This window comes from Myxine glutinosa, chromosome 5 (assembly GCF_964187855.1).
Source record: "Myxine glutinosa chromosome 5, kmMyxGlut1.1, whole genome shotgun sequence".
Lineage (NCBI taxonomy): Eukaryota > Metazoa > Chordata > Myxini > Myxiniformes > Myxinidae > Myxine > Myxine glutinosa.
In genome coordinates this window covers 130,987,560-131,008,201 of record NC_136265.1, presented here as the reverse complement: position 1 = coordinate 131,008,201, position 20,642 = coordinate 130,987,560, and the positions used below count along the sequence as shown (strand labels likewise).

At 40.0% G+C, this 20,642-nt stretch overlaps 1 protein-coding gene across 4 annotated transcripts in view; it reads left to right on the top strand.

Annotated features, from left to right (window-relative positions):
• LOC137427071 (junctional adhesion molecule-like) overlaps positions 1-20,642 on the top strand; it is a 60,250-nt gene that overhangs the window by 15,172 nt on the left and 24,436 nt on the right. For 2 of the 4 annotated variants that reach the window (XM_078778721.1, XM_078778722.1), the window contains exons 3-6: positions 7,790-8,209; positions 13,699-14,118; positions 16,961-17,377; positions 17,946-17,983. In XM_078778721.1, the coding sequence (XP_078634847.1) occupies positions 7,790-8,209; positions 13,699-14,118; positions 16,961-17,377; positions 17,946-17,983 (1,295 nt within the window). The remainder of the gene's footprint in view (positions 1-7,789; positions 8,210-13,698; positions 14,119-16,960; positions 17,378-17,945; positions 17,984-20,642) is intronic. The other 2 variants (XM_078778724.1, XM_078778723.1) reach the window with 2 other exon arrangements.

Genomic DNA, 20,642 nt, shown 5'->3' with positions numbered 1-20,642 from the left:
CATTAAATGTGTGTTTCCCAATCGTGCCGTTCATCTTTTAATAACACATTAAATGTGTTCCCAATCATGCTGTCATCTTTTAATAACACATTAAATGTGTGTTTCCCAATCGTGCTGTTCATCTTTTAATAACACATTAAATGTGTGTTTCCCAATCGTGCTGTTCATCTTTTAATCACGCATTAAATGTGTTTCCTAATCATGCTGTTCATCTTTTAATCACACATTAAATGTATGTTTCCCAATTGTGCTGTTCATCTTTTAATAGTGCATTAAATGTGTGTTTCCTAATCGTGCTGTTCACCTCTTAATAGCGCATTAAATGTGTGTTTCCCAATCGGGCTGTATCTTTTAATAATGCATCAAATGTGTGTTTCCCAATCGTGCTGTTCACCTTTTAATCACACATTAAATGTGTGTTTCCCAGTCGTGCTGTTCATCTTTTAATAGCGCATTAAATGTATGTTTCCCAATCGTGCTGTTCATCTTTTAATCACACATAAAATGTGTGTTTCCCAATCGTGCTGTTCATCTTTTAATCACGCATTAAATGTGTTTCCCAATCGTGCTGTTAATCTTTTAATAACGCATCAAATGTGTGTTTTCCAATTGTGCTGTTCATCTTTTAATCACACATCAAATGTGTGTTTTCCATCCGTGCTGTTCATCTTTTAATAACGCATCAAATGTGTGTTTTCCAATCGTGCTGTTCGTCTTTTAATCACGCATCAAATGTGTGTTTTCCAGTCGTGCTGTTCATCTTTTAATCACGCATTTGATGTGTTTTCCAATCGTGCTGTTCATCTTTTAATAGCTCATTAAATGTGTTTCTCAATCGTGCTGTTCATCTTTTAATATCGCATCACATGTTACCCAATCGTGCTGTTCATCTTTTAATAGCTCATTAAATGTGTGTTTCCCAATCATGCTGGTCATCTTTTAATAGCTCATTAAATGTGTGTTTCCCACTCGTGCTGTTCATTTTTTTAATAACGCCTCAAATGTGTTTCCCAATCGGCACATCAGAACACACAGTAATCAAGCGTTTTTGTCACAGGTTGTGACCACAGTGTGGTGATTCTTGTTTTGACCTGGCTACTCCTCCCACCATCTTCGCCCCTGCTTTTCTCAGCTTCGCCCCTTCCCATGTCCACCTCCTTCCCTCCTCCCCCCCCCCCCCCCTTCCCCTCACCATCCCCCTGCCCCGCACCCTCTCCTTGCTCCTTTTCACATCCCTACATCCTATCAGCAGTTCTACTCCCCTTGTCCCTAACTTTGTGGACCTCAAATATCCGGGGCTTTCACTCCAACTTGACAGATCTTTCAGGTCAGGCCGCTGCCGATAAACTGGACACCATCTGTTTAACAGAATCTTTCCTCCCTCGGGACATCTCCGACTCCTTATTGTCACTCCCTGGCTATTGTCTCTTCCAGTTTGATCGACCTGAATCCCATCCTGGCGGGGTAGTTGTGCTGGATGTAAAAAAAAAACTCCATTTCTCACTCTCAGTGCACTGCTCTTACACCTCCCAAACCCCAGGAGTACCTCTGGCTGCGACCTCCCCTCTGCTCCCATGTCATGTTTGTCTGTGTGTTGTACCGTCCTCCCAACAGTGACGACTCCATTTACAGTAAATCTCTCTCTCAGACGACATGGACCAACTTTTAACCACTCATCCAAACTCTATCTTCCTCTTATGTGGTGACTTCAATTGTAACCACGCTAATTCTCTGGGTGTTGTTACCTCTCACCAACCATAGCACTTCTGCAAATGACTTCTGTGACTCCATCGGACTAACCCAATCTGTAAACCTTCCCTCCTGGATATCTCCCAATGGCCTCAATATCTCGCTCTGGAAAATCCTCTCTATCTCTTTGCTGATGACTCTACTATCTGCCACTCCATATCTCATCCCTCAGATCGGCAGTCTGCAGCTTCCTCACTCACTGCAGACCTGGACAAAATCAAAGACTGGTCAAACAAGTGGAACATGCCTTTCAATCCGGACAAATCTCACACTCTCACTATGTCTCTCCGAAAATACCGACTGGACAACCCTCCCATCTACTTTCTGAACAATCCTCTCCAAGAAGTTCTGTCACTCAATCTTTTGGGTCTCACTATCTGCCATGATCTTTCCTGGGAAAACCACATTTCCAAGCTGGCCTCCAAAGCCAGTCGCCGACTGGGCTTCCTCCATCGTGCGAAGTCCTTCCTTGGCACATCTGAGCTCCTCACCACAAACAAGGCTTTCATCCGCAGCTCAATGGAATACTGCTCTCCCCTCTGGGCTGGTGCTCCTGCCTCACACCTAGCTCGGCTTAACGCTGTTGAAACCAAAGCTTTCAGAATCATTGGAATCTCCCGCGATGAAGCTAACTCTGAGGGCTTTCACTCACTCACCGCAGGCAGGTTGGTGGTCTTTCTGTCTTCTACCGACTCCTCTCTGGCCTAGCCCCACCAGCCCTGTCTGCGCTCTGCCCCCCAAATACTCCTACAGGTCGCACAATATCTGCCAGCAACCCTCTTCTGGTGAAATTGCCAAAATCAAGACTCTCTGCTCACCTTCTCTCTTTCATTCCTCTATTCTCACGCCTCTGGAACAAACTCCCCCACTCTCTTCAATCCCATTCCTCCCTCCAGGTCTTTAAAACAGCTGTTCACCACCATCTCTTATCTTCCCCCATCCAAAACCTTGATCTTTTCTACCCCTGTTAATTCACCCCAGATCCACTTTTCTGAAATACCAACCTCTTTCCTGGAACTCCTAGCTGTGTCCGTCTTTTTTTTTTTTTTTTTTTTTTTTTTTTTTTTAGCTCTCCCACTTAGCTCTCACACTTAGATAGTGTCCATGGCGATTTTAAAATAAAAATGTTTTAAAATAAAATATTTTAATCACTCACAACTTCCCTCAAAATTCTGTTGCCCCAAGGGCTTGATGCAACCTCATGTACTTTCTATCGATCTTCTTGATGTAACTTTGCTTTACTGTCTTCACTTGTGCAATGTTGTGGGTCTTGTCCATGTATTTTCCGACAGATTGCGTGAAAATGTGCTTCTGCAGCAAACAGGTCATAGCCTTTCAGTATTTTCAACAGCTTTTTATCGCTTTTATTTTCTGCTCATTCAAGAACTGTCAAGAATTTTGATGTTTACTCTGTTGTCGAAGATCCTGATTTATTTTTTTTACCTCTGCCACCGAAGGTGAATGGAGGTTATGTTTTCATCCCTGTCTATCTGTTTGTTTGTGAACAAGATATCTCAAAAAGTTGTGGACGGATTCGGACGAAATTTGGCGTATAGGTAACGTATGTGACACGGACAAATCGATTCGATTTTGGTGAAGATAGATAGCTAAAAATTATCCGATTTGCACCAAATAAAGTTCACGAATGGTTGCACAGACCCCTACTTCTCACTAAAAGGGGAAAAAGAATGTAAATCGGAGTTAAAATAAGCCCGCAATGTCGCTCCGTGGAGCAGCCTGCACGTATTGCACTATGTGTGAATTATATAATTACCAACTCACGGTCTGAGGTAACTCGGCTAAAAATTATCCAATTTGCACCAAATAAAGTTTATGAATGGTTGCACGGACCCCTACTTCTCACTAAAAGTGGAAACAGAATGTAAATTGGAGTTAAAACAAAGAATATTAACAGCTTTGACTTACCACACTCCAAATTATAGTCCGGAAAACTGTTTGAGAAATTACCAAAGTTCAAAGTGCCACAACTTTGTCAAAAATGATCGAAACGTCGTGAAGTTCGAACGTGATCTGTAACTTATCATGAGGAAACCATGTACCAAGTTTGAAATCATTAGCATTAAGAGTTTAGAAAGAAAGTCCAGAAAGCTGTTCTTTGCGTGACGGACGGACGGACGGACGGACAGACGGAGGGACGGAATGCAAACCTATAGTCCCCTCCGGTGTACACCGGTAGAGGACTAATAACAACATTCGATATTAAAGGAAAATCCATAACCTTCATTTTGGTTTTTCCTTTTATTTTTTCATGTAACGAGATATGCTGCATTTACTGATCGAGGTGCAATGGTTACATTTTTGATGGATTGCCATGGAAGTGGATCAATTTGATAGAGGGAAAATGAGTAATTTTTTTTTTGTATACAAGATCGAGGTTCGTGTAAGGTTGGATGTGATGTGATGGATGATGGAAAATGGATGATGAATGTGATGATGATTGGATGTGATGAAAAATGTGAAATATTGGATGATGTGAAATCCCTGGTGTTGGGCTAGCGGCTAGGGTGCCGGCTTAGAATCCTAGGATCCTGGGTTCGAATCTGGGTCGATCGCCGAATTAACGCCAGGGGGGTTGACTCAGCCTGTCATCCTTCCGAGGTCGGCTAATTGAGTACCAGTTCACTGGTAATTCCCTGTTTGTCGTTGAAGGCGGCAAAAAGGGTTGGCGTCAGGAAGGGCATCCGGCCGTAAAACATTGCTTCAAAAAGGGGACCAAAAAAACAACAACTATCACGGTCCCCGAAAAGGCCAACCCCCGCTTTGCGGGGGAAAATGGCCTCTAAACGGTGGTTTTTTATTGGATGTGAAATCCTCCATAGATGACTGGTGGTGGGTACCTTATAGGTTTCAAACTTTGTATCTTGGTTGATTGTTTGATGATTTGTGTTGTGTTCAACCATGATGGAGTAAATACTCCCATGATGATTTGTGTTGTGTTAAACCATGATGGAGTATATACTCCCATGATGATTTGTGTTGTGTTAAACCATGATGGAGTATATACTCCCATGATGATTTGTGTTGTGTTAAACCATGATGGAGTAAATACTCCCATGATGATTTGTGTTGTGTTAAACCATGATGGAGTAAATACTCCCATGATGATTTGTGTTGTGTTAAACCACGATGGAGTAAATACTCACATGATGATTTGTGTTTTATTAAACCATGATGGAGTAAATACTCCCATGATGATTTGTGTTATGCTAAACCATTATGGAGTAAATACTCCCATGATGATTTGTGTCGTGTTAAACCATGATGGATTATATACTCCCATGATGATTTGTGTTGTGCTAAACCATGATGGAGTAAATACTTCCATGATGATTTGTGTTGTGCTTAAGCATGATGGAGTAAATACTCCCATGATGATTTGTGTTATGTTAAACCATGATGGAGTAAATACTCCCATGATGATTTGTGTTATGTTAAACCATGATGGAGTAAATACTCCCATGATGATTTGTGTTATGCTAAACCATGATGGAGTAAATACTCCCATGATGATTTGTGTTATGTTAAACCATGATGGAGTAAATACTCCCATGATGATTTGTGTTATGTTAAACCATGATGGAGTAAATACTCCCATGATGATTTGTGTTGTGTTAAACCATGATGGAGTCAATACTCCCATGATGATTTGTGTTTTATTAAATCATGATGGAGTAAATACTCCCATGATGATTTGTGTTATGCTAAACCATGATGGAGTAAATACTCCCATGATGATTTGTGTTATGTTAAACCACGATGGAGTAAATACTCCCATGATGATTTGTGTTGTGTGACACCATGATGGAGTAAATACTCCCATGATGATTTGTGTTATGCTAAACCACGATGGAGTAAATACTCCAATGATGATTTGTGTTGTGCTAAACCATGATGGAGTAAATACTCCCATGATGATTTGTGTTGTGCTTAAGCATGATGGAGTAAATACTCCCATGATGATTTGTGTTCTGCTAAACCACGATGGAGTAAATACTCCCATGATGATTTGTGTTGTGTTAAACCATGATGGAGTAAATACTCCCATGATGATTTGTGTTGTGTTAAACCATGATGGAGTAAATACTCCCATGATGATTTGTGTTATGTTAAACCATGATGGAGTAAATACTCCCATGATGATTTGTGTTATGTTAAACCATGATGGAGTAAATACTCCCATGATGATTTGTGTTGTGCTTAAGCATGATGGAGTAAATACTCCCATGATGATTTGTGTTGTGTTGAACCATGATGGAGTAAATACTTCCATGATGATTTGTGTTGTGTTAAACCATGATGGAGTAAATACTTCCATGATGATTTGTGTTGTGTTAAACCATGATGGAGTAAATACTCCCATGATGATTTGTGTTGTGTTAAACCATGATGGAGTAAATACTCCCATGATGATTTGTGTTGTGTTAAACCATGATGGAGTAAATACTCCCATGATGATATGTGTTGTGTTAAACCATGATGGAGTAAATATTCCCATGATGATTTGTGTTATGTTAAACCATGATGGAGTAAATACTTCCATGATTATTTGTGTTATGTTAAACCATGTTGGAGTAAATACTCCCATGATGTTTTGTGTTGTGCTAAACCACGATGGAGTAAATACTCCCATGATGATTTGTGTTGTGTTAAACCATGATGGAGTAAATACTCCCATGATGATTTGTGTTATGTTAAACCATGATGGAGTAAATACTCCCATAATGATTTGTGTTTTATTAAACCATGATGGAGTAAATACTCCCATGATGATTTGTGTTGTGTTAAACCATGATGGAGTAAATACTCCCATGATGATTTGTGTTATGCTAAACCATGATGGATTAAATACTCCCATGATAATTTGTGTTGTGTTAAATTATGATGGAGGAAATACTCCCATGATGATTTGTGTTATGCTAAACCATGATGGATTAAATACTCCCATGATGATTTGTGTTGTGTTAAACCATGATGGAGTAAATACTCCCATGATGATTTGTGTTGTGTTAAACCATGATGGATTAAATACTTCCATGATGATTTGTGTTATGTTAAACCACGATGGAGTAAATACTTCCATGATGATTTGTGTTGTGTTAAACCACGATGGAGTAAATACTCCCATGATGATTTGTGTTGTGTTAAACCATGATGGAGTAAATACTCCCATGATGATTTGTGTTGTGTTAAACCATAATGGAGTAAATACTCCCATGATGATTTGTGTTGTGTTAAACCATGATGGAGTAAATACTCCCATGATGATTTGTGTTGTGTTAAACCACGATGGAGTAAATACTCCCATGATGATTTGTGTTGTGTTAAACCACGATGGAGTAAATACTCCCATGATGATTTGTGTTGTGTTAAACCACGATGGAGTAAATACTTCCATGATGATTTGTGTTGTGTTAAACCATGATGGAGTAAATACTCCCATGATGATTTGTGTTATGTTAAACCATGATGGAGTAAATACTCCCATGATGATTTGTGTTATGTTAAACCATGATGGAGTAAATACTCCCATGATGATTTGTGTTATGTTAAACCATGATGGAGTAAATACTCCCATGATGATTTGTGTTATGTTAAACCATGATGGAATAAATACTCCCATGATGATTTGTGTTATGTTAAACCATGATGGAGTAAATACTCCCATGATGATTTGTGTTATGTTAAACCATGATGGAGTAAATACTCCCATGATGATTTGTGTTATGTTAAACCATGATGGAGTAAATACTCCCATGATGATTTGTGTTATGTTAAACCATGATGGAGTAAATACTCCCATGATGATTTGTGTTATGTTAAACCATGATGGAGTAAATACTCCCATGATGATTTGTGTTGTGTTAAACCATGATGGAGTAAATACTCCCAGGATGATTTGTGTTGTGTTAAACCATGATGGAGTAAATACTCCCATGATGATTTGCATGTACACGTCATCCCTGCATAGGAATTCTACTGACTTCCTGATATTTACATTCTTATCCTATTTTCCCCACAGAAACACAGAGTCGGGACACGAAGTTCTGCACAATACACAATACAATGAAACTCTGTGCACCACTTGAGGTGAAAGGTGTTCAGGGTGAGGATGTGATTATTCCTTGCCGGTTTAGTCACAATGAAGGATGGAATATAAAACAACTGAGTTTGGTTTTCAAAAAATATCATTACTACCAGTACCAGTACGTGATTTTCCAAAGCTCCACAAAATATACACATTCGAGTTTCGAAGGGAGGATTCAAACCGTGGGAAACCCAAGTGAAGGAGACGGGTCGGTGAGGATCAGAGATCTGAAGATGGAGGATGAGGGGACGTATGGGTGTCGGTTTGAGTTGGACAAGTGGTATTATATGTGGGGACATTGGTATCGTGGATTTGAACCGAGATCAGGGAAGCGAACGAAGGTTCAAATTGATGGTGAGTTTTTTTGTTACAAAATACAACTATATAGTACAATATATAAAGATTTGTTAAAATATTATTTTGTTCATCAATCTTGCTATCCTATACATCGGAATGAATCACGAACTGTATTGACCCCCCATTTGGCACTCTCACTCACCTTGTCTATCTGTATGTCACGTGTCCTGCTTTATCCACACCAGTGACCGGATATCAAACCTCTCTGCTCTCATGAACCCTCAGTTCTGTTTTGTATAATAACAAGGAATAACAAGGAACTTTGATGCTGGAGGAGGCCATTCGGCCCGTCGTGTCTGCGCTACACCAACACCATCCAAACTGTTTGTGTGTTTGAAAAACACAATATCAGTTTGTGTGGTTGTACAGACTAGTACACCCGTTCACTACAGGAGCGGCAGGAAGGGTCATTCCTCTCTGGGATATATAGATTACATAGATCTACCGTCGGGCCTCAAATACATTGGGGGGTGGGAAGTGTTCATTAACCAAGTTTCTTGTAAAGCGCTCGCAAAGTGGTTTAAGCATTCGAGCAAGCAGCACTCCATTCAAAAGTATTGATATGGAACACCTGGCTTGGCAAGCGCTAGCAAGCTGCTTGGTAATTGAACACACCCTGGGTTTCCTCCATTTCAGTTTAGTGTTAAACAGCAGTAGCGACTGTTTCAAAAGGTAATCAGCCGTGTCTGTGGTTTATAATAGTTTTTCTTCTGGTCGGGGTGCTCCCACAAAATGACACGATAAGCTATTTATACACTTTAACACAGAGTTTGGTCAAGGAGGAGAAACCCCTTGGGGAAGGGGGAGATATTATTATTACCCTCGCCAGAGGAGAGGGTATTGCATTTGAGTCCATTTGTTACTTGCAAAATCGAAGATTTTTCAAGTATATTGATCGGTTGCGTTTGTGGTTCTGTCTGTTTGTCTGTTTGTTTGTCACCGGCCTACAGGTCACAATTCTAAACCGATCGTCACGAGACCTCACCAAATGGTAGAGTTGGTCATAAGCCAGAAGCCTATTGTTTTTGGGGTCAAAAAGTCAACATAGGCCAAAGGTCACCAACTTTGCCAAATTTCTAAAATCTTCAATTTTCATCTGATTGACTTGAAATTTGAAGAGGACTTGCATATCTGGTCACTGAATTCAACCACCAAGTATATTTGAGGTCAACATAGGCCAAAAGGTCAACATAGGCCATATTTCTAAAATCCTCAATTTTCATCCGATTGACTTGAAATTTGAAGAGGACTTGCATATCTGCTCACTGAATTCAACCACCAAGTATTTTTGAGGTCAACTTCGGCCGAATTTCTAAAATCCTCAATTTTCATCCACTTGACTGGAAATTTGAAGAGCATTGCCATATCTGGTCACTGAATTCAACCACAAATTATATTTTAGGTGAACATCGGCCAAAAGGTCAACATAGGTCAAATTTCTAAAATCATCAATTTTCATCCGATTGACTAGAAATTCTAAGAGGATTTGCACATATGGTCACCGAATTCAACCACCAGCTATTTTTGAGGTCAACATAGGCCAAAAGATAAACATAGGCCAAGTTTCAAAAATCCTCAATTTTCATCCAATTGACTTGAAAATTGAACAGCATTTTCACATTGAGTCACTAAATAGGGAAACTAACTATTTGTGAGGTCAAAAGGTCAAAGGTCAACTCAAGGTCAACCTTCCAAAATCATCATTTTTCATCTGAAAAATCGTCACTTTTCTTCCTGTTGACCCGACCTTTGATCAAGATTGTAAATTTTAATTTTGATGAAATGGACAATTTGCTGTATCAATGGAATTTTTTTATTGGGGGGTGGGGGATTTTGCAAGTATCCGATTGACAGGAAATTTTCACCATCGGTGCAACTCCACCTGTAGAATTTTGTAATGTAATTATGACATCATATGTCACGTGGTTCGGCCGCCATCTTGGAAAAACCGAAAAACTTTGCACCTCTATATCTCGGAAAGTGCTGAATAGAAAAAATTGAGACATGACTCATTGTAAAGAACTCTCCATGGGGAATAAAATATGTTAATGATGTCATTGGTGCCTCCATTATGATGTCATAATTCGACAAGTACAAAACCATCCAATCAAGATGGAATTTCTTGAGCGTCATGTAGGCATAAATTGGTGTCGAAAAAAAAGAATGATGACGTCATCGGTCACGTGGTTCGGCCGCCATCTTGGAAAAACCATAAAACTTTGCACCTCTATATCTCCGAAAGCGCTGAATATAAAAAATTAAGACGTATCTCATTGTAAAGAACTCTCCATGGGTAATAAAATTGGTGGTGATGATGTCATAGGTGCCTCCATTAAGACGTCATAATTCGACAAGTACAAAACTTCATCCATTCAAGATGAAATTTGTTGTGCGTCATCTTGGGATAAATGGGAGAAAAACAATAATGATGACATAATCCGTCACGTGGTTCGGCCGCCATATTTATTTTAACACAAAAGCCTTAAAAACCACCAAAAACACGTCCTGGTGAGGGTCTGCCATCTGTGATTGTTCTTTCTTCTTATTGTTATTATTATTTAGTATGCCACCTGTGGCTGCTGGTTACATCATTGCTGGGCACCTGGCTGTGCGGCTGATGCAGTGACCCTTGTTTGTTTTGTTATGTTTTGTTTGTAATGAGTACTAATAGGCGTGCACAACCATCCTGGACCATGTTGTGGAACGTCGGCCGAGGCCCCCATTTTTAGCTCACCTGGAATGTAGTTCCGTGGAGCTTTTGGGATGGTGCGGTCAGTCCGTCCATATACACTTGCAGCTTCTTCTCCGAAACTGCCGATGGGAATGTAACCAAACTTGGCGAAAATTATATTTGCTATGTTGCAACTCAAGTTTGCTCATGGCATTAAAAAATTGGGATCCAAGGATGTCTACCAGGGGTCAAAGTGGGTCCAGGTTTGACCCCCCAAATAGAACTACACACACGATTTAATGAAACTTGACCACAACCTTCATCACCTGTGATGTACCAAAGTTTGTTCACTGCATTAGAAAAATCTGGGTTTAAGAGGGTCTATGGTGGTTGCTCCCCAAAATAGTTTTTTTTGTTTATTTGATTGTTTATTTAAAGTCTTATGATTGCATTAGTATGATTCTACATACTGCACTGTCTCCTAGCAACCATTGAAATTGGTTCAAAAATACCGTGATACTGTTTAAAATTCCTTTTGTCAGTGTAGTATACTGCTTTATTCTACCAGATGAGTGCACAGGGGTATTGTCCCTATTTTTATTTTTCAAACGCCCTCACGTTTCACCTTCATTCACAGTTAAATTAGTTTTCTCCGCAACCGCTCGAGCGATTGACACAAAACTTTGAACATAAGAGCACCAACACATGGGAAATTTTTAAAACAAAATTACATGATGATTGGATAGAAAATGAAGTCGGCATTATAAAAAGTCTGTTTGCTGCAGGCATGGGATGCAGGGTGTTTCATGTATCAGCAATAAATGACTTTGACATTGCTTTGCTAGGCCTTGGTCGAATAAACATGTTTATTGTGTTATAAGAAAGCGTTTATTGTGTTATAAAAAGTGTATATCATGTTATATAAAAGTGTTTATCATGTTATAATAAAAGTGTTTATCATGTTATAATGAAAGTATTTATCATGTTATAATAAAAGTGTTTATCATGTTATAATAAAAGTGTTTATCATGTTATAATAAAAGTATTTATCATGTTATAATAAAAGTGTTTATCATGTTATAATAAAAGTGTTTATCATGTTATAATGAAAGTGTTTTATCATGTTATAATGAAAGTATTTATCATGTTATAATAAAAGTGTTTATCATGTTATAACAAAAGTGTTTATCATGTTATAATGAAAGTATTTATCATGTTATATAAAAGTGTTTATTGTGTTATAATAAAAGTGTTTATCATGTTATAATGAAAGTATTTATCATGTTATAATAAGTGTTTATCATGTTATAATAAAAGTGTTTTATCATGTTATAATGAAAGTATTTATCATGTTATAATAAAAGTGTTTATCATGTTATAATGAAAGTATTTATCATGTTATAATAAGTGTTTATCATGTTATAATGAAAGTGTTTTATCATGTTATAATGAAAGTATTTATCATGTTATAATAAAAGTGTTTTATCATGTTATAATGAAAGTATTTATCATGTTATAATAAAAGTGTTTATTGTGTTAAATAAAAGTGTTTATTGTGTTATCATAAAAGTGTTTATCATGTTATAATAAAAGTGTTTATAATGTTGTAATAAAAGTGTTTCTCAGGTTATCATAAAATTGTTTACTGTGTTATAATAAAAGTGTTTATTGTGTTAAATAAAAGTGTTTATTGTGTTATAGTAAAAGTATTTATCATGTTATAAGTGTTTATCATGTTATCATAAAAGTGTTTGTCATGTTGTAATAAAAGTGTTTATCATGTTATAATAAAAGTGTTTATCATGTTGTAATAAAAGTGTTTATCATGAATGAATGAATGATCGTTTTAAGGCCATTTTCCCTGCAAGAGCGGGGGTTAGCCTTGCGGGCCCCATGACAATCATGGTTCCCTGTTTGAGGCAATGTTTTTATGGCCGGATGCCCTTCCTGACGCCAACCCTTGGTCACGCTCTTACGTATGCGCAGGGATATGGTGTACCTATTCTAAATCGGGGTACACACCGTGATCATTCATCCCAGCAAGCTGGTACTCAAATTTGCTGACCTCGGAAGGATGACAGGCTGAGTCAACCCCCCTGGCGTTAATTCAGCGATCGATCGGGATTCCAACCGAGGATCCGAGGATCCCAAGCCGGCACCCTAACCGCTAAGCCAACACCAACACCATCATGTTATAATGAAAGTGTTTATTGTGTTATAATAAGTGTTTATTGTGTTATAATAAAAGTGTTTATCATGTTATAATAAGTGTTTATCATGTTATAATAAAAGTGTTTATCATGTTATCATAAAAGTGTTTATCATGTTGTAATAAAAGTGTTTATCATGTTATAATAAAATTGTTTATTGTGTTATAATAAAAGCGTTTATTGTGTTATCATAAAAGTGTTTATCATGTTATAATAAGTGTTTATCATGTTATAATAAAAGTGTTTATCATGTTGTAATAAAAGTTTTTATTGTGTTATAATAAAAGTGTTTATTGTGTTATCATAAAAGTGTTTATCATGTTATAATAAAAGTGTTTATCATGTTGTAATAAGTGTTTATCATGTTATAATAAAAGTGTTTATCATGTTATAATAAAAGTGTTTATCATGTTGTAATAAAAGTGTTTATCATGTTATAATAAAAGTTTTTATTGTGTTATAATAAAAGTGTTTGGGTATTGTATGTTGGAGTGTATTCTGGATATTAAGAGTTTTCCTATTCATCCCTCATTTTGGATAAGACTGTATAAATGGTTAAATGAGATCGTGAGTGATATTTACATCTCAAACTCTCTTCCTTACAGGATCACACATCCATGACACGTACAACTGTACAATGGAAGGGACAAAGAAACTTTGTGTTCAACGGGAGGTTATGGGTGTACGAGGCGCGGATGTGATTCTTCCCTGTCGGTTTAATCACAGTGAAGGAAACAACATAAAAGATCTGAGTTTGGTTTTGTATAAATATTATAATTCCCGATACAATTTCATCTTCAACAGCTCCACGAATGACACAGATGGAGGTTTCCATTCGAGGATTCAAACTGTGGGAATCCTAAGTGGGGGAGACGGGTCGGTGAGGATCAGAGATCTGAAGATGGAGGATGAGGGAACGTACAGGTGTCGGTTTGAGTTCTATGAGTTGAGGTCTTGGTGGAGTAGTTGGCATCATGGAGCATTAGAAGCAAGAGAAAGAAAACAAACAACGGTTCGAGTTGATGGTGAGTTTTTGTTGCAAAATGACAAACTATATTGTAAAATAAAAAGTTAAAATATAATTTGAAGGATATGAATTCTGTGGTGTGTTTCGTCAGCAAGAAGCTTGCTATCACTTTCCAAGCAGTTTGCTTGATTCAAATTCCTCAAACAAGCATTCCAATGGAACGAAGAGCTCGGCAAAGCTTAACAAAATTGCTGTCTCCATGGAAACAATGCTATAGTGGCACTCAAGCAAATGCTGTCTAGGCCATCGTTTTCAGTTTTACTCGATCCTTTTATATAAAAAAACAAAAAAAAAACCTTGTTCCACAAACAAATTTATTGCCTTAGCAGCGGCATAAAGATGAGCAGGAGAAGAAATGGGGTTAGAAGGTGCCCCCCACCAAGCTTATCTATGGACCTGTCAACCATTGGGTATTTTGGGGAGGGGTAGGGGGTTTGTATGTTTATATATGTTGAAGAATTTGGATGAAAAGTAAAGTAAAAATTAAATTATGAAATTCACGTTTCAATTATATGAGAACAGGACTCCCTCGCTTTAAACAAGGGATGCGTTCCTACAAAATGACGTTCAAAGCAAAATCTTTTTCAAGCAAATTACTTTTAACATCGTGCGATGGGAGACATGTTCCAGATCCTGTCAAAGATACATGATTATACACTGTTTTCTTACTAACTAACATATCAAACACATATAATACATCAATATTCAGTACTATACTGCAATTCAAAACAAATCCATATTATAAAACAGGAGAGTCTGTCTGTCTGTCCGTCCATCCGTCCCCAAACTCCTCCCTCGGTTTTGGGGCTAGCCCCACTAAACCTTCTGTGGAGCGTTTTGGGGTCCCAGCGGATGTCGTAAGGTAGGTAGGAGGTTTCATAAATTCCTCAATAAAATTATAATTTCAAAATACCATCATTACGAAGCTGCTGCTGATCAGGAAGTGAACAAGATGACGACGATTGGCAGATTTGAAAATATCTCAACACAATCGTGATTTAACATTCTATTTTGATATATTAACACCATGGTATTAATTTGTGATTGGAATGATGCTGTTTGGAATAAAAATATAGAGATATTGAGTTTACTGCAGAATGAGGAAATGACATTAGGGTTTCTATCCATGACATTCGGGGATTCCCCATTTTCAGTTTCTCCAGACTGGGTACTTTTTTGTGCAAACCCTTCACGAACCTGCTGTGAATGCCTGCCGTTAGACTGAAGGTGGCACAGGAATGTGGGATTTATCGATTCATCATTTATCATTTGCCGTTTCCACATTTTTGTTTGCTTTTGGCTTCCCACCTGTGCGTCGCACGGGTACCTCGGTAGTACAGTATAAAGTAATTCTTTACTCACCAAACAGGTTAATTTTTATATGTCGGCTTTGGTGTGGAGCAATACTCTGTTTGAGGCAGCAGTCATCAGGGTAATCAACTAGCAATGGCACAACTATCGGGGATGCCTCTTTGTGGTGGTTGTACCCCCCAACACAAGTCGGGGGCCAAATCTTCCCCATTCTTCCCTGCTGCCCCGATTTGTCAGCTGCAGCGCAGTCATTGTCAGAATGGCGATCAGTCCCCATTGACCGGCCCTTTCTCTCTCGTCTCTGTCTCGTTTCTCTCTCTATCTCTATCTCTCTCTCCCTCTCACTCTGTCATGGCCCTGACTTCGTGAAGGCGGGGGTATACCATCCTGGATGTGGGGGATCTCTGGGTCGCTCCTGCAAGATCGATCAGCTGTCCCCGTGCTGCGGGCTTGCTCGAGAGAACTTTCCGGGGCTATACAACAACAACAAACAACAACAACAACAACAACGGCAGAGTCACTTCAAGTGGAGAGCACGGCTCCTCTGGGCTACCAGTCTTACTCATCAATAAGCTTGCAGTGTTATACTCTTCTTATGCTTCTTCCATATATACTCTTCTTAAAGTATTAGGAGCAAGAGTCAGACAAGTTGCTGTGGTAAACATTACATGTACAGTACACTGAAGCATTACTTGGTGTTTCGGCAGGATTTCCCACAATGCACTGTGACAAGGCAGATGAGCAGCCTGAAATTTGAAATGAGGAGCTAGCTCACCGTGTTTTCACCAAATACTGTATTTTACAAATCCTTTTAACTCTGAACCATACCGTTTGTATCAAATTTTTGGTGTCAATAGATATATCGTTACCACCTGCTGTGTAATAAGTCATCACCTGCCAACATCCCTAACAAAAAATGGGCAGACTACTCACCCCTCCCACAGCTACCCGCAATTCCCACACGACTACTTTTGTGCAGCTACGTATGTGGCCTGGGCTCAATCATTCTTCTTGTCCCACTGCCTTGACCTGTCTTTTGCCTATGACATAATACACACATTTCTTAAACTCCTCCACTTCCATCAACGGCCTTAATCTGTCAAATTTGTTCACAATTTCCTTGGAACTACACCACGAAAGTCTCTTTTTCCTGAGTAAATTCCACATGAGTTGCCACATTATGTTGTCCGATTGTCTGTAAACCAAGCCTCCAGAAGAATTTCACCTTATTATAAACGAAATAAAACTGCATGTTATTTCACCAACTATCCAAGATATTATTGACACAGTTATGTTTGATTGTCGTCATTGTATCCATTAATTTCCCATCACACTATTCTCACTTTGTGTACACTTTGCAACTGACTGCTGGAGAAGGTAAAACTTTTCTGCTTTGAGAACACTATACATGTTGTATTCCCATTTAAAATTTGTACATTACCATGAAAATACCATATGCTGTATTGAAATCTCTTGGAGGTACTGCAATGTGAGATGTAAACTGCAAACCTCAATCTGCGGTCCCACAGTTTCTCCGAAGATCCTGCACGTCTGGAGAGAGTTTGTGAACTCCAGCACATCCTGGAAGTTGTTCTGTGAAGCCGAGGCCAAACCGAGACCGAACATCACCTGGTGGAACCCACAAGGACACCTCGTTAATGGGAGTGAGGTGATGGAAATTCAAAATCACCAAAATGAATTGCAGAAGATCGTCAGTAGTTATAACATCACAGGGGAAGATCTAGAAGGGAACTACAGTTGTCTGGTGAAGAACGAGCACGGGACGGCGGAGGGATTTGTAATGTACGGGGAGATGGAGGGAACAAGTGAGGAACGAGGAACCACAGGGGCCATGATTGGATGTTCTACTGCCTTAATTCTGTTTCTTCTTCTTCTGATTGTGTTTGGGTTCATCATTTACAAGAAAAAAAGGAATCCTGCAGAAGGTGAAAAAGCAATTTTAATTTTGGATTTAAACTTTCAGGCCTCACATTATATATCCTCTGATTAATTATATTCCTTTGTGAGTCATCATCATTGTAGCCTGGAGTTGGCTTAGTGGTTAGGGTGCCGGCTTGGGATCCGAGGATCCTGAGTTTGAATCCCGGCCGATTGCTGAATTAACACCATGGGGGTCGACTCAGCTTGTCATCCTTCTGAGGTTGGCAAATCGAGTACAAGCTTGCCCAGATGTATGTGCTGGTGTGTGCCCCGGCTTAGAATAGGTACACCGTATCCCTGCGTGTCGTAAGAGGCGACTTAAGGTTTGGCATCAGGAAGGGCATCCGGCCATACAAAATCATTGCCTCAAAAAGGGAACCATAATGATTGTCATGGGGCCCGCAACGGCAAAGCCCTGCTCTAGCAGGCAAAATGGCCTTAAAAAGGGGAAAAAGAAATTCTTATAATCATTCATCGCTGGAGAAATTTTGTCATGAAACCACAAAATTATTATTGGAATGTTTCTTCTTGTTTTTCATTTAAATGCTTTATGACAATTTTATTATCTTTCAGGAACAGACACACACAGCAGAATGGATCCAAACCGGGAAGTGAGTGTGATTTTCTGCTTGATATTACTTCTTGGTATTTTACTATTCATTCACAAATATTCATTTTTTAGCTCATTCATTCCTTGCCCCTACCTGCTTGTCACAGTGAAATTATTTGTAAAAATCTGTGAGCCATCTGACCCGTATTTCCGTCAATGGCACATCCTCGCTTCTGGACTCGGTAGTGACCAACCTCCCAGCCAATGTCTCCTCCTCTTCCTCTGCTTTAATTGGGTTCATCTGATCATGTGATTGTGAGAGTCAATATTTCTGCAAAACAGGCAATGTGGCAAATCATGACAAAAATCACAAACTGGTCAAACATTTGGAAGATGTCTGTCAACCATGATAAATCTGTCTATCTATCCTATCTATCTATCAATCTCTCTCTCTCTCTCTCTCTCTCTCTCTCTCACTCTCAAAAGGACCGTTCCACAAACCATCCCATTTACTTTCTCAACAACTCTCTCAAAGTGATTCAGTCACTCAAATTCTTGGGTTTCACTCTTAGCCATGATCTCTCGAAGGTTAGCCACATTTCCAAACTGGCCTCAAAAGCCAGACGCTGACTGGGCGTCCTCCGTCGTGAAAAGTCGTTCCTTGGCACACCTAAGCTTCGACAAGGCTTTCATTCGCAGCTTTATGGAGTACTGCTCTCTTCTCTCGGCTGGCTCTCCTGACTCACATCTTGCTCAGCTAAACGCCCTGGAAAACATGGCCTTCAAGATAATTGGAAACTCGCTCGATGAAGCTGAGTCTATGGACCTGTCACTTCACCATCGCCGATGAGTCGGGGGTCTCTATCTTCTTCCGCCTCAGTTCTGGTCTTGCACTGTCTTCTCCCTCCATGCTTTGTCTCCCCTCACTCCAGGTATCTACAGGAAGCTTGCGGTCGAACAACAACCCACTCCGAGTGAAACTGCCTAAATCCTCCACTCATTTATTCCTCTTTTTTCACACCTGTGGAACCACCTTCCATACTGTCCTCAATCTCAGTCTTCAAGAAATCTGTTCACCACCATCTCAAATCATCTCCCATCAAAACCATGATCTTCTCCATGCCCGTTCAACCACGCCACCCCTCCAAAAATTTGCTGATGTACCCATCTTGTCCACCCCTTGTGTTCTCCTTTACCACTCACCATTACCTGCATCCCTTGTTTGTCAATCTCTGTCTACTTTCTCCTTCTGCTCTGCTGTTGGTATTTCCTTTTTGTCCTGCTGTTCCCTTTGTTATGTTGTGTCCTGATCTGTTCTGTGTCGTATTTTTCCACGCGCATTCTCCATGTACAAATTATATATATATATATATTGTTACGGTCCGCGGATAAGGATGTTGTTTGCCGAGCGAAGGCACCGCGGCCGAACAGTTGTTCCCCGACTAAACCCGATTCACCCAAACGTTGGCCGTATCGCGCCACAGATATTCAATGTGGAAAAGACGAAGACGACGAATGCAAAGAGGAAGAAGAAGAAGACGTACAGAAGAGTAACGGGGTTTATTATTATTTACACACACATAAGCAAAAAGAGCAGTCACGGGTATTTACAGCGGACATGAAAAAGCAGGTAACACAGTGCAAATTACTAGCTTATACTGACTTAGTTTACTACTCAGAACAGCACAAACAGAACAAACTCACGTACACAAATGGATGGAAGGGTAGGAATCGTTTGGAGGGATGAGCAGGTGGGATCACAGGGCACAGCGAGCAGGTCCACTCCAGGCGGGAAGCGAGGAGCCGGCAGCTCCTTGTATTCGGCTTTACAGCGCACGCCGGCAGCTCCTTGTATTCGGCTTTACAGCGCACGCCGGCAGGGTCACTCGGCGGGTTGAAACGGGGCTGGTTGAAGCGGCTCTTTGTCAAAGGCTTTTCGTATCTCTCACGCAACTCCGGTGCTACTCTGAACTCTCTCCCGGTGGACTGCCGACCCTCTTACGCAACTGGACTCATCTGCCGTATCTCTGGTGTAGCTTGTTCCAGTGATCGTCGCACCCTTCTCTCATACCTTTAGCGCGGGTCTGACACGCCCTCCTCGGTTTTGGTACCGCCCTCCCCCCCGTGCTCTGTTTCGTGACCTTGTATGGTAATCCCACGGGCTTGTCTCCTTATTTGGGCATCGCGCCGACGGCACGCCCTTCGTGGCGCGCCCTGGGCTTGCCTCTCCCGGGCGACCCCGCCCCTCCTGTTCAAACAGAGCATGGAGCACATCACATATTCACTATAGCAGCAAAATGAGAGGGCGTGCACCCCACGCTTGTGAACTGCTTTACCCGCAGATGGAGAGTTTGGCTGGGAAATGGAAGTATTGAAGGGGGAGCTATTCTTAATTGATTCGGTGCAATGGAGTATTATTTTAATGGAAGACAAGGCCTTACCCTAAAACACATAATAAGATATAAGCTACTGAACAAGAGTTTTATCGTGTCCTTCAATGTGGTGTTTCATGGAATTAACTACCGGGACGCCCTTTTTACCTTTACACATCTCTGGAGGCAGGAGGGGCCATCTTCAACAATGTTCATCACCATTTCCAATATAATACAACACAATCAAAAAAATGCAATCCTCATATCCGCAACACTGCACCCTCCTCCTCTTAGGCACGTCCCGGGCCTACAACTTTTATTTAGTGTGACACGTAGGTGTAGTTCCCT